This window comes from Tachyglossus aculeatus, chromosome 22 (genome assembly GCF_015852505.1).
Source record: "Tachyglossus aculeatus isolate mTacAcu1 chromosome 22, mTacAcu1.pri, whole genome shotgun sequence".
Classification (NCBI taxonomy): Eukaryota; Metazoa; Chordata; class Mammalia; order Monotremata; family Tachyglossidae; genus Tachyglossus; species Tachyglossus aculeatus.
Genome location: NC_052087.1, coordinates 9,184,066 through 9,197,851, shown reverse-complemented (window position 1 = coordinate 9,197,851; position 13,786 = coordinate 9,184,066). Strand labels below are relative to the sequence as shown.

General features: G+C 42.3%; 1 protein-coding gene across 1 annotated transcript in view; it reads right to left on the bottom strand.

The window, feature by feature from the left end:
* SPON1 (spondin 1) overlaps nucleotides 1-13,786 on the bottom strand; it is a 373,683-nt gene that overhangs the window by 225,197 nt on the left and 134,700 nt on the right. The window contains exon 6 of the mRNA XM_038765001.1: nucleotides 11,355-11,503. Coding sequence (XP_038620929.1) covers nucleotides 11,355-11,503 — 149 coding nt within the window. The remainder of the gene's footprint in view (nucleotides 1-11,354; nucleotides 11,504-13,786) is intronic.

Below are 13,786 nucleotides of genomic sequence, written 5' to 3'. Positions count from 1 at the left end.
GTGCCCAGATTTTAAAAATAAGGAACCAAAAGACCAGCTGCTAAATAACATATAATTGATTGTCAAGTCCCAACCTCCAAAGCTCACTTTTTTTTCTCTCTCTTTGTTTTACTAGGTATTTGAATTTATAGTCAGTTGCTTCAGAGGAGTTTCTTGATCTAATTTATGCTCGGATAATATGCAGTAATTGGGAGATGGCTATTCTGCAGGGGAGGATTGCTGTTGAAATCTTCCAGGTTGTAAGCTCCTTGTGGGCAGGGATCATGTCTATTAACTCTATTATATTATAATCTCCCTAACTCCTCGTACAGTGCTCTGTAAACAGTAAATGTTCAATAAATACTGTTGATTGATTGACTATAGAGTCTTCTTACAGCCTTACACTTTAGCCTAATAGGGAATATCTGGTCATTTTACTGTAAAGGGAGTTTGTATTAACCATCGATTAGTTAATAATAATTCACAAAACTATGGTACTTGTTAAGCACTGGGGTAGATACATTGATCAAGTCAGACATGGTCCTTGTCCTACATGGAGCTCATAATGTAAGTAGGAGGGAGACCAAGTATTGAATCCCCATTGCATAGATAAGGTAACTGAGGCACAGATAAATCATATGATTTGCCCAAGGTCACCCTGAAGGTAGGTTGCAGAGCCAGAAGTAGAACCCAGGTCCTCTGACTCCTGGGCCCATATTCTTTCCACTAGGCAACACTGCTTCCCCACAACTACAAAAATGGTGTGCCCTAAGTTCCAGAGCTCAGAATGACCTTTCAAGAAATGGAAATTGAGGCATCTTCTGAGGAAGATTATCATCATCATTATCATTATTCTCATGCTCCCCCATCCCAATCTGATTTTCCCATTCAGTCCCTTACTCGGTCACCATCAGTTCTGTTAGCCTTGCTTCAGTGCACTTTATGGAATAAAAGAATAAAAATTTCTCCCCTCTGGAGATAGTGCCCAGATTTTAAAAATAATGAACCAAAGGATCAGCTGCTAAATCAATCAAGTCCCAACCTCCAACACCTGCCTTTTTCTCTCTGTTTTATAAGCTATTTGAATTTATAGTCATTTGCTCCAAAGGAGTTTCTTCTCCTCTCCTCCAAGAGGCTTTCCCCAATTAACCCCTCATTACATCTTCTTCCATACCCTTCTATGTCACCCTTGGACTTGGATTTGCACACTTTATTCACCCCTTCTTTATGTACACATCCATAGGGATTGTCTCTATTTGTTGTCAAATTGTACTTTCCAAGCACTTAATACAGTGCTCTGCACACAGTAAGTGCTCTGCACACATAAGTGCTCAATAAATATCAACAGCTATATCCCCTTGTAAACTATAAGCTTGTTGGGGTAGGGAATGTGTCTATCAACTCTGTTATACTGTACTCTCCCAAGTGCTTAGTACAGTGTTCTGCATACAGTAAGCATTCAATGAATATTATTGATTGATAGATTGATTAATGGTATTTATTAAACCACCAATGAGTGCAAATCACAGAACCTGGTGGTTGGGAGAATTCAATGGAACAAGACTTCTGATTACTGCCCTTAGAAGCTTAACAATCTAATTGGGTGGATAGAAAAAAATTGATTTACAAAGAGTGAACAGTGAAATGATACCAGTTTCCCAGAGCTCTCAGGCTTTCAGACAGAGAAGGAACCAACACAGAATTAACAGACATTACTGAGAGCCCGCTCTGCACACAGTAAGCGCTCAATAAATACAATTGATGATTATCCAGGATGGGATTATGGGATTGTGAACTCACAGTCCAGGTAACATATGTGATACCTGACATTCAGGAGTTTACAGTGAAATAGGAGAAACAGGGAGACACAAAATTTCAAATGAACAGTAGATGAAAATACTACACTCTAGGCAGAGAAGACCTAAATGTTAATGTGATTGTTGGGTCAGTATGAAAGGGGAGGTGAAGGATCAGTGGATCAGTGATAATTATTGAGCATTTACTGTTTGCAGAGCACTGAGCTAAGGGTTTGGAGAAAACAATATAATTGAGTTGGTAGATTCAATCCTCAAGGGGTTTAAAAGCAGTGTGGCTCTGTGGAAAGAGCATGGGCTTTGGAGTCAGAGGTCATGGGTTTGAATCCCAGCTCCGCCACATGTCTGCTGTGTGACATTGGGCAAGTCACTTAACTTCTCTGAGCCTCAGTTCCCTCATCTGTAAAATGGGGATTAAGACTGTGAGCCCCACGTGGGACAACTTGATCACCTTGTATCCCCCCAGCACTTAGAACAGTGTTTTGCACATAGTAAGCGCTTAACAAATGCCATCATTAGTATTAAGGGGTTTGACAATCTAGTGGGGGAGACAAAGAACTTCTATAAATGACACCATTTTAAGAGGGCTTTGAAGGAACAGGGGGATGTTCCAATGGAAAGAACATAAGCCTGGGAGTCAGATGACATGGGCTCTAATCCTGGCTCTGCCACATGTCTGCTGTATAACCTTGGGCAAGTAACTTCACTTCTCTGTGACTCAGTTGCCTCATGCCTCAGTTGCCTCATCTGTAAAATGAGAATTAAGACTGTGAGCCCCATAAGGGACAAGGATTTTATCCAACGTGATTACCTTTATCTACTCCGGTGCTTAGAACAGTGCTCAGCACATAGCACTTAAATACTATTATTATTACTATTGTTATTTTCATTATATATTTTGACAAAGTAGAAGAGAGAGGGAGTTCCATGCAGGGGTAAACATCTTTTTCAACCCACCAAGGGGCAGGAACCATGGGAAATAGTGTGGTGTAGTGGAAAGAGCATGAGCCTGTGAGTCAGATGACCTGGGTTCTAATCCCAGCTGTGCCACTTACTTGCTGTGTGAACTTGGGCAAGTTACTCAACTACGCCTGAGTTCCCTCATCTGCAAATGAGGATTCAATACCTGTTGTCCCTCCTACCTGAACTGTGAGCGCCATGTGGGTCCTGATTAATGACCTCAGCACTTTACTACAGTGCTTAGATATAGAAAGCACTTAACAAAAGGCATTATTGTCATTAGTATTATCATCATTATTTTTCATTGCAATTAGGTCTAATTCCCACCTACGTTCTTGGTAAATGCTATTAACATTCTCCTAGAGAGAGGAGGCATGGAAGTCAGCAAAGAGACTTCCCTGTCAAACTTTTCATTTCACCTACTCCCTCTCCCTTCAGCATCACCTATACCCTTGCATTTGTATCCTTTAAGCACTTGATATTCACCCCACCCTCAGTCCCACACCACTTAATTACATATTCTTAATTTATTTTAATATCTGTTTCCCCCTCTAGACTGTAGCTCGCTGTGGTCAGGGAACATGTTTACCAACTCTAATGTAATGCATTCTCCCAAGTGGTTAATATAGTGTCCTGTACACAGTAAGCACTCAGTAAATACCGATTGATTTAGCTGTTGGCATGTGAAACTCATGGCACCACCCAAAATGGACTTCAGGATTGAAAGCATACCAACGCTTCCTAAAATGTTTCAGAACCTCTGGGCACCAAACACTGACTGATTCATTAGTTCCAAGAAGCTGTAAATCTGAGAGAATGATCATTTGGAAAATATCCTCGTTTCCTTTTCAAACTCCCAAGACCTTTAAAAAGCACTTACACAGGTTATGCAAATGTCGTGGAGTTGGCTTGTTCTGCTTCTATCTCTCCTAGAAAACCAGGAAGGGGTAAAGTGGCCCTTGCTCTCTGAGATGCTGAAATGTTCTGTTGGGGTCATTTGTATGTTGGTGAAGTTCTGCTGAATTTGACTTTGGGGTTGACAAGACACATTTTCACACTCTAAGATGAAAGTCGATTGGAGTGCTTCCTTGGGATGCAAGTGGGCACCAGGTCACCTGGGGATAGTTGGCTCCTTGAAGAATACATTTTCAAGAATAAAAAATCTTTCATCCTCTAAGCCAGTTTTTTTTTTACCTTGGAAAGAGGAGTATAACAGTATAAAAGGTTTAATATAAGAGCTTCTACATTTAAACATATCTTTTGATGTACCATGAAATTGGGAAAATTAAGAACCACTTTGGCAGATGTACAGAGGTTTTCATAAGTCCCTCTAAGATGAGATATCTGTTGGGAGGAAAAAATGAAAGTAAACGCTTTCAGGAAGATTCCTTGTCTGTTAGGCTCTGTTCAGTGTCGGGTCAGTCAAGCTCAGGACGCCTATTTGCAAAGCCCTGCTGTTCGCCAAGCTCTGCTTTGGAGTCTTAGGTTGATGGGCCGGGGCTGAGAAATCACAATGGGACCATAGTTCTCTCTCCCTTTAGACTAAAAGTTTCCATTTGGGACAGGGACTGGGGCTGATCTAATTATACTGTATTAATCCTTAAACACCTTGCCCCTTTGTACCTCCCCTCGCTACTCTCAAATTACAGTTGCACACTTCGCTCCTCTAATGTTAACTTTCTCACTGTACCTCTACCTTGTCTATCTCACTGCCAACCTCTTGCTCACATCCTGCCTCTGGCCTGGATGATGTTTGATGTGGAGGTGGATGGGCAACCACTGGAGATTTTTGAGGTTCATTGTGACATGTCCTGATCGTTTTTTGTGGAAAATTGATTTGGGCGGCAAAGTGAAGTACAGACTGGTGTGGGGAGAGAAAGGAGGCTGGGAGGTCAGAAAGAAGGCTGATACTGTAATCCAGGCAGGATAGGATGAGTGAGTGTATTAATGTAGTAGCAGTTTGGATGGGGAGGAAAGACAGATTTTAACGATGTTGTCATGGTGAGACTGACAGAATTTAGTAATGGAATGAATATGTGTGTTGAATGAGAGAGAGAAGTCAGGGATAATGCCAAGGTTACAGGATTGTGAGACAGGAAGGATGGTGATGCCATCTACAGTGATGGGAAACTAATGGGGACGAGAGAGTTTGGGTGGGAAGATAAGTTCAATTTTGGACATGTTAAGCTTGAGGTGACAGGAGGACATCCTAGTAGAGATGTCTTGAAGGCAAGAGGAAATGTGAGACTGCAGAGAGGGAAAGAGATCAGGAGAGTTGACTCCTCTTTCAACTCTCTCAGACAGGGGTATGACTAGGGGGCTGGGTCCACTGATCTGCCTTCAGAAACTAGCAGTTTGACTCAGTATTCAGCTTTATGGACCTAAGATAGTGAGTCTTGTTTTTTCTCTAGATTGTGAGCTCCTTGATAATAATGATAATAATTGTGGTATTTGTTAAGCACTTAAAAAGTTCCAGGCACTATTCTAAGCACTAGGGTGGAAACAAGCAAATCAGGTTGCACACAGTCCCTGTTCCATATGGGGCTCACAGTCAATCTCCATTTTTCAAATGAGGTAATGGAGGCACAGATCACTGAAGTGACTTACCTAAGGTCACCCGGCAGAAAAGTGGTGGAGTCAGGATTAGAATCCAGGTCCTTCTGATTGCTCGGCCTGTGTTCTATCCATTAGGCCATGCTGCTCCTTGAGGGCAGGGATAGTGTCTACCAACTCTAGTGTACCATATTCTCCTAAGCAATTAATAAGGTGCATGACACTTAGTAACCACTTAATGAAAACCACTGATTGAAGGAGAGGGTTACACTCATCCCAAATGATAGTGTTAAGATGTTTCCTCAAAGAACTGACTTCAAAGGCTTGTTTTGTTTTGTTTTATGGCATTTGTTAAGTGCTTACTATGTGCTAAGGTACTGTACTAAGCGCTGGGGTAGATACAAGCTAATCAGGTTGGACACGGTCTTTGTGTCACATGGGGCTCACAGTCTTAATCCCCATTTTACAGATGAGGGACGTGAGGCCCAGAGAACTGAAGTGACGCCCTTGGCCACACAGCAGACAAGTGGCAGAACAAGGATTAGAACCGAGGTCCTCTGACTCTTAAGCCTGTGCTCTTCCACTAGGCAACACTGCTTCTGAAGCAACATAGCCCAGAATTGCCCAACAATCCTCTTTAGAGCCCTCAGGTCTCTTTAACTGACCCTTATATAATGATTAATGCCCATATGGGACTCCTGATTCCATTAGTCTATTAATCCATATGACTTCAAATGATGTCTCCCTAATGGATAGGCTCCTATCAATCAATCCAATCAATCAATAGTATTTAGTGAGCACTTACTATGTGCAGATCACTGTACTAAGCATTTGGGAGAGTACAATACAACACAATTAGCATGAATAATAATAATAATAATAATTATGGTACTTGTTAAGCACTATGTGCCAAGCACAGTTCTAAGTGCTGGAGTAGATACCAGTTAATCAGGTTGGACAGAGTCTCTGTCCCATACTGGGCTCATACTCTTAATCCCCATTTCACAGATGATGTGCCTGAGGCGTAAGGTCACACTGCAGGAATGTGGCAGAGCCGGGATTAGAATCCAGGTCCTTCTGACTCCCAGGACCATGCTGTATGCCTTACTGAGAGCTCACCTCCTCCAGGAGGCCTTCCCAGACTGAGCCCCCTTTTTCCTCTCCTCCTCCCCATCCCTCCCGCCCTACCTCATTCCCCTTCCCACAGCACTTACATATATTTGTACAGATTTATCACTCTATTTTGCTTGTACATATTTGCTATTCTATTTATTTTGTTAATGGTGTGCAAATAGCTTTAATTCTATTTGCTCTGATGATTTTGACACCTGTCTACATGTTTTGTTTTTTTGTCTGTCTCCCCCTTCAAGACTGTGAGCCCGTTGTTGGGTAGGGACCATCTCTATATGCTCCCAACTTGTACTTCCCAAGCACTTAGTACAGTGCTCTGTGCACAGTAAGCTCTCAATAAATATGATTGAATGAATGAAGTAGATAAGTGTTAATACCATCAGAATAAATAGAATTATAGCTAAATACACATCATTAATAAAGTAAATCTAGTAAATATGTACAAATAAAATAGAGTAATAAATATGTACAAACATATACAAGTGCTGTGAGGAGTGGAATGGGGTAGGATGGAGAGGGGTGATGGGGAGGAGGAGGAGAGGAAAAAAGGGGGACTCAGTCTGGGAAGGCCTCCAGGAGGAGGTGAGCTCTCAGTAGGTTTTGAAGGGAGAAAGAGAGATAGTTTGGCAGATGTACCCAGTGAGCCATAATGAGTTCCCTGTCCATAATGAGCTCACAGTCTAGAGGGTGAGAAAAAAAAAAAGCATTCAGGGCAAAAAGAGATACATTAGAAAGGTTACATAAAAGAGGATTCAGGTCAAACATTAATGGTGCCATGACTAACTGGCTATCCGGGATATGCCACTGAGGAGCCTGGGGGTTCCAATCCAAAATCCTCAGTCAGCCAGTCAATGGTATTTATTGAGTGCTAATGTATGTGGAGCACTGTACTAAGCACTTGGGAGAATACAATATAATGATGATAATAATAATAACTGTGGCATTTGTCAGGCACTTACTACGTGTCTAGAACTGTTCTAAGAACTGGGGAAGATACAGGATGATCAGGTCAGACACGGTTTCTGTCCCACACAGGGCTCAGATTATAACGAGGAGAGAGAACAGGTACTGAATCCCCATTTGACAGATGAGATAACTGAGGCACTGAGCCATGAAATGACTTGCCCCAGGTCACACAGTAGGCATGTGGTAGAGCTGGAATTAGAACCCAGATTCTCTGACTCTCAGATACACGTTTTTTCCACTAAGCCATGCTGATCCTCTAAACCAGACACATTCCTCCCTTCCTCCAGTATGGTCAGACCTAAGACTGCATAGACAGGACTCCAGGAGCCAAAGGAGTGATTTGTGTGTTCTTAGTTTCCCGTATTTCCATCTGCTTCTGGTCACTGTGGGCTTTTGGCTGCGGCCTCTAGCCGACAGCCACCTGTCCAGACCACTTGTGGAACTGGTCCTAGTCAGTTGGCAAGGACTTCTCAAATGCAAGGACTACCATTTCTGTCCCCATGCTCTCTGCTCAGGTCTTTTCCAGGTCAGGAGGACACGACTTACTCCCTCTTGCTCCACAGAACATTGTGCTTTTTCAACCTTCAGCAGAGCAACCAATCACTCCTGACAGGTATTTGGATAAATTCACAGACACAAAATCTCAGATGGGTTGTTAGAGGGAAAAGCCAGAGATGGTACAAAGTTGATCTAAATGATGCATTTGAATAGTTAGGAGGGCAACCATCCAAAAATCCTTCCATGCATTCTGTTTACACTGTGGGGAACTTGAATACTGGTCTGAATGGACATTGGTTCTGACCCAATAATGTCCTTGGCTGGGAGTCAGTTGTTCCAGTGACCAAGTCTGGTAACCGAACTGGTCTTTCCATCTTAATGTAAGCAGATTTTTGTCCTGAACCAAGGAAAATATCCAAGCCTCTTGTGGAAGGCAGGATAAATTGTTTTAATAACAAGGAAATGCCTGATTATGGAGTGTTCACATATCAATATGACATCGCTGACACTAGTTTAGGTGACTGAATATAAATAGGACACTGTGCGATGTAATCAAAATACAAGAGTGAAGTTTGCCTGATATGTGCTGAGAAAGAATAAAATATGCCCATGAGGCAAAATGGAAGAGATCGACCCCATGTCCTTGACAAGATTACACAGAGTTATCACTTGGAATTAATTTTTTGTTTAAATGAACAAAAATACATGGTGATAAAGTTAACAAAGATCTACTTGGCTTAACTAAACACTAAACTAAACACTAAATAACTAAAACCACTAAAACCTAAAATGCCATCATATTTCAGATGTTGTTCTAGCTGTCCTGACTATTTTCAACTTCGCTTATGGTATTTGTTAAATGCTTACAATGTGGCAGGTTCTGTACTAAGCACTGGGGTAGATACAAGAAAATCAGGTTGGACAGAATCCCTGTCCCACAAAGGACCCAGATAACAGTCCTAATCCCCATTATGTAGATGAGGTAACTGAGACACAGAGAAGTTAAGTGACCTCCCCAAGGTCACACAGCAGATGAGTGGTGAGGCTGGGATTAGAACCCAAATCCTCCAAATCTCAGGCCAGTGCTCTTTCCACTAGGCCACGCTGCTTCTCAAGAAACTATTCCCCTCACTTCAAACCTAGTCAAGCCCATAAATCATATGAGTCTATCTATAATTTTAAATTGTTTACCATATTACATCCCAATATCCCAGGAATGATGGCACAAAACTAGTATGTGCAATTCATTTTACAAAAGTTAAAAAAAAAGAACCAAGTTACTGAAGATCTTCTTGGCTAAATCAGGCAACACAACCTAATTGATTGAGATAAATGTTGAGTCATTAGAAAAAAACAAATCCAATAGATGGCTTTAGGATGAAGTGCAAGCAGTCTGACTGAAAGAAATATCAGGAAAAACTAATAATTTTGCTAAATTCTGTTTGTCCTCTTTGTTCCTACCAGGATGACATTTTTTCAATCGTATTTATTCATTCATTCATTCAATCGTATTTATTGGGTGCTTACTGTGTGCAGAGCACTGTGTTAAGTGCTTGCAGCGTGGCTCAGTGGAAAGAGCCCGGGCTTTGGAGTCAGAGGTCATGGGTTCAAATCCCAGCTCTGCCAATTGTCAGCTGTGTGACTCTGGGCAAGTCACTTAGCTTCTCTGGGCCTCAGTTACCTCATCTGTAAAATGGGGATGAAGACTGTGAGCCCCCTGTGGGACAACCTGATTGCCTTGTAACCTCCCCAGCACTTAGAACAGTGCTTTGCACATAAGTAAGCACTTAATAAATGCCATCATTATTATTATTACCATACAACAATAAACAGTGAGATTCCCTGTCCACAATGAACATAGCATCTAGAGGAGAAACAGACAGCCAGGCAATCTCACCAGGTCCTGGTACCAACTCTACTCCATGCCACTGAGGAGAAGCCATCTATTTCCACCTTCTACCATCCCAGCAGTAAAGAGAAAAATATCCACAGCCCGAGTCATCACAAAACTCAGGGAAGATTGGTGGTTGCTCTATTCGTAGTTGTTGTGGCTATGGGTGTGTTCTGAAATCGGAGCCCAGAGAAACCTGAATTTCTGCTCCTCTGGCCACTGCACCCTACTGATTTCATTTTTATTTTATATTTGTCTGTGTCGTGTTTTAAAGTTTTGTTATTCCTGATGTGCTTATCTCCAGTGTCCTCTCCCCACTTATAATCTTAGTGAGTTTACAAAGGGACAGGGACCATGTATTCTCTATCTATTCATTCCCAGTACTTAGTACAGTGCTCTGCACACAGTAAGTGCTTCATAAATACTACTATTACTACTATATTTGTACATATCCTTAAATTATCTATTATAATCACAAATTACTTATTCATTCATATTAATATCTGTCTCCCCCTAGACTGTAAGCTCATTATGGGAAGGGAACATTTGCTTATTCTGTTGTGTTGTACTCACTCAAACACTTAGTACAGTGCTTTTCACATAGTAAACTCCCAATAATTTTGATTGATTGATTTTTCTGTCCTATCTCCTCAAGTCACAGGTCCTTTCTCCTCATTGGGTTGATCATAATAATAATAGCAGTAATAGAAATAATGATGATAGTATCCATTTAATGCTATGTGCCAAGCACTGTACTAAGCACTGGGGTAGTTACTGGATAATAAGATCAGACCCAGTACCGATCCAACAAGGGGTTCACAGTCTAGAGTTCTTTTCCACTGTTTCCCTCTCTCCACTTATGAGAAATGATCCCTGTATAAAGGTTTCTGTAGACCAGCAAGAATACTTCAGAGGATAAGGGCTCTAAAAATCTAACCAATCAATAAATTTGGAAATAAGTGACACCTCCCTTTTCTATTGCCACTTAGCTAATTATAAAGGTCCCAACCTTATGGGTTATTGTACCTCCTGTGAACACACAACATGACACACTGTAAATAGCTCCCTTTCTAAATGACGCCAGCGACAACAGCATCATTTGCTAAATCCATGGACTGTACGGACGAGGGTGTATTCATTAGCCAAGACAGCATTTTTTGTCTCAAACAGGTTGCATATTACCTTAAAAACCACCCCACGGTTCAGATGATAAAAACCATAATTCAATACAGCACAGGTCCTAGTGGACAAGGAAGACATATGACATATCTACAAGGCAGCTAAAACCGCCGTGTTCAGTACACTTCTGATTGAATACAAATGCTTTCAGGGCTCATGGAGGAAAATTAATCATAATTGGTATTCGGCTGACCTCTATGTTATTACTGCCAGCAGGTATCACTTCAGTGGGTCAATATTTTGAATGTCCTGTGGTAACAATTAGCTCGTATCCCAGAGCTACTGCAAAGCAATAGCGAGCAGGCCCACCATTCAAGCCAAGGACCTTTGGACTGCTCTCCAGATTGTTCCGATGCTTAAAAATGCACTAATGGTGGCGTTACCTGTTGCCGAATTTCTTCCTCCATTTTCACCGGTGAGCCCAGCTCGGCCACTTGCTTGACTCCTTCGCTGGCATAGCCGCCATATTCCCACAGCACGTAGTTCTTGGAGTGAGATCCCCCGATGATCGCTGACCAGTGGTTGGCTCGTCCTGGGAAACATGAATGTCATTTGATTTTGGTGTTGGGGACGATAGACCCCACCCCCGAACCCCATAAAAGGCTGCCTGCCATCTGGATAATGGTTCTTCCATGAAGGAACACAGCCCCAAATGTCCACACGGACTTTGTGGGCTCCAATTTTCAGAGAAAAACGAGACCAAATGTGGTAATGACAATGTGCCAGTTCTCCTGGTGACGTCCCACTTAGCAATTGTGCCATTTTCTCTTGGGGAACTCAGGATGCCAAGGAACCCTCAGTTGGAAATGCCACCTCCCATGGTACCGATTCTCCCTCTTTCCTGATCATAAAGCCCCATCAACTGTCTCAGCACTGAAATGTTGGCTTATTTGCTCACCTTGTTATGGAATTGCTTACTTCCATGTTTATAACACAAATATATGCCCTTTACTTCTACTGAATGTTCCCAGGCCCCTAGTCCAGTTTGATGCCAAGAATGGGTTTTCAATACAGCACTCTGTCCACAGCAGGCTCTCAGTATATGCTGTTGGTCATTCAATCAATCGGTAGTATGTATTGAGCACTTACTTTGTATAAAGCACTGTAATAACTGCTTGGGAAAATAAAATGCAACAACGTTGGTAAATGCCATCCTTGCCCATGAGACGCTTATAGTCTATAAGTGATGATGATGTTGTTGATGAAGATGAAAATAGTTGTGGTAACCTCTAGGGGTAACTGAGAGTCACCGCTCTTCTACCCCATAGAAGCAGAATAAGAGGGCAAGGTAAATCCATGGAAGGAGGCATCCATGATTTTATGCTAGGGGAAGGCTACAGAGGAGGAGGGTGGTCTATTGGAAAGAAAATGGAAGTCAAAAGAACTGGTTTCTCTTTCTGGTTCTGTAACTTGCTTGGTGTATCACCTTGGGCAAGTCACTTAACAACTCTGTGCCTCACGTTCATCATCTGTAAAATGGGGATGCAATCCCTGTTCTCCTTCCTACTTAAGACTGTGAGTCCCTTGTGGGAAAGGGACTGTGCCTGACCTTATTAACTTGTATCAACTCCAGCACTTAGTCCTGTGCCTGGCAACTAGTAAGCACTTTATAAATACCACATTTGTTATTATTATTAATATTATCATTAATACTGGGCTCCAGGGCATATGGATGGTCCCCTGCCCTTAGGGATCTTCTGCTCTCCCTTGACAATGCACAGAGCTACCGGTGTGCGAGACCCAGGTTAGGGCACATAACAGAGTGCTTAGAACAGTGCCCTGCACATATGAAGTGTTCAATAAACATGACTGGTTGATTGATTGACTGAAGCAGGCACCTGTGAGACCCAGCCTCTTTCACTGGCAGAACCGAGGCACAGAGAGCTGGAGACAGCTTCTTCCCACAGAACCAGGGGTGCTGCATTCTTGGGAAGAGTCAGGCTCAATGCGACATTGAATCATAGAAATGTAACAGTCTCAGAAGCTCAGACTAGGAGGATGTCCTTTGATGAACTACTCAAAAGGGGACATCTATTCAGCATTCGGGGCTCTGCCAGGGGCATTTGTACCCAGTGGAACGGCTCCACCCAGAAGATGCCCACACAGCAGTGACCAACAGACTAACTGATTGGGTGAGTTGACCTGGAACACTTCTTCACAGACAGAATGAGTCTGTGAAGTTCAAGGAAATTTTTATGGATCATCCCAATACCAAAAGCTGAAATTGTCCAATGTCTTGCTTTTCTTTCCCCATTTTTGGGAAAAAAAGAAATCCTCCCCCCACCCCCACCATGACGGTTAGAAAGAGAGTTCCCCAGCTCTCTCTTCCAAATCAGGAAGAGTTGCCGCTAATTGTATTCAAGTGGGGTTTGCCCAGCAATTTTTGTCTTTGATCTGAGGCTTTAAAAATCCCTGTGGCCAAACACGTATTGAAAGGACTTATTTTCTCATTTCCTTTTAATAATGCAACCATGAGTTCTTAAAGTAGCAACTGATGTTAATGAACCTACTGTCTCCTCTTGGCATGGAAGTACATGGGTGGGTTTATGTTTTGGCAGGATAGTCTGAAAGTTGGCAGAGCATTTTACAGGGAAGGGTCTGTCTGGGCATTCAAATGCTCAACTTGAGTGCTGTTGCGTGAGGGAGTGTGTGAAAATTAGGTAGAATGTATGGGAGTATGTCTGCTTGCAACGGCATGTGAGTTCATGGGAGTGTGTGAGTGTGTGTGTGTGTGTGTGTGTGTGTGTGTGAGAGAGAGAGAGAGAGAGAGAGAGAGAGAGAGAGAGAGAGAGTTTAGATTAATTCATTCAATCGT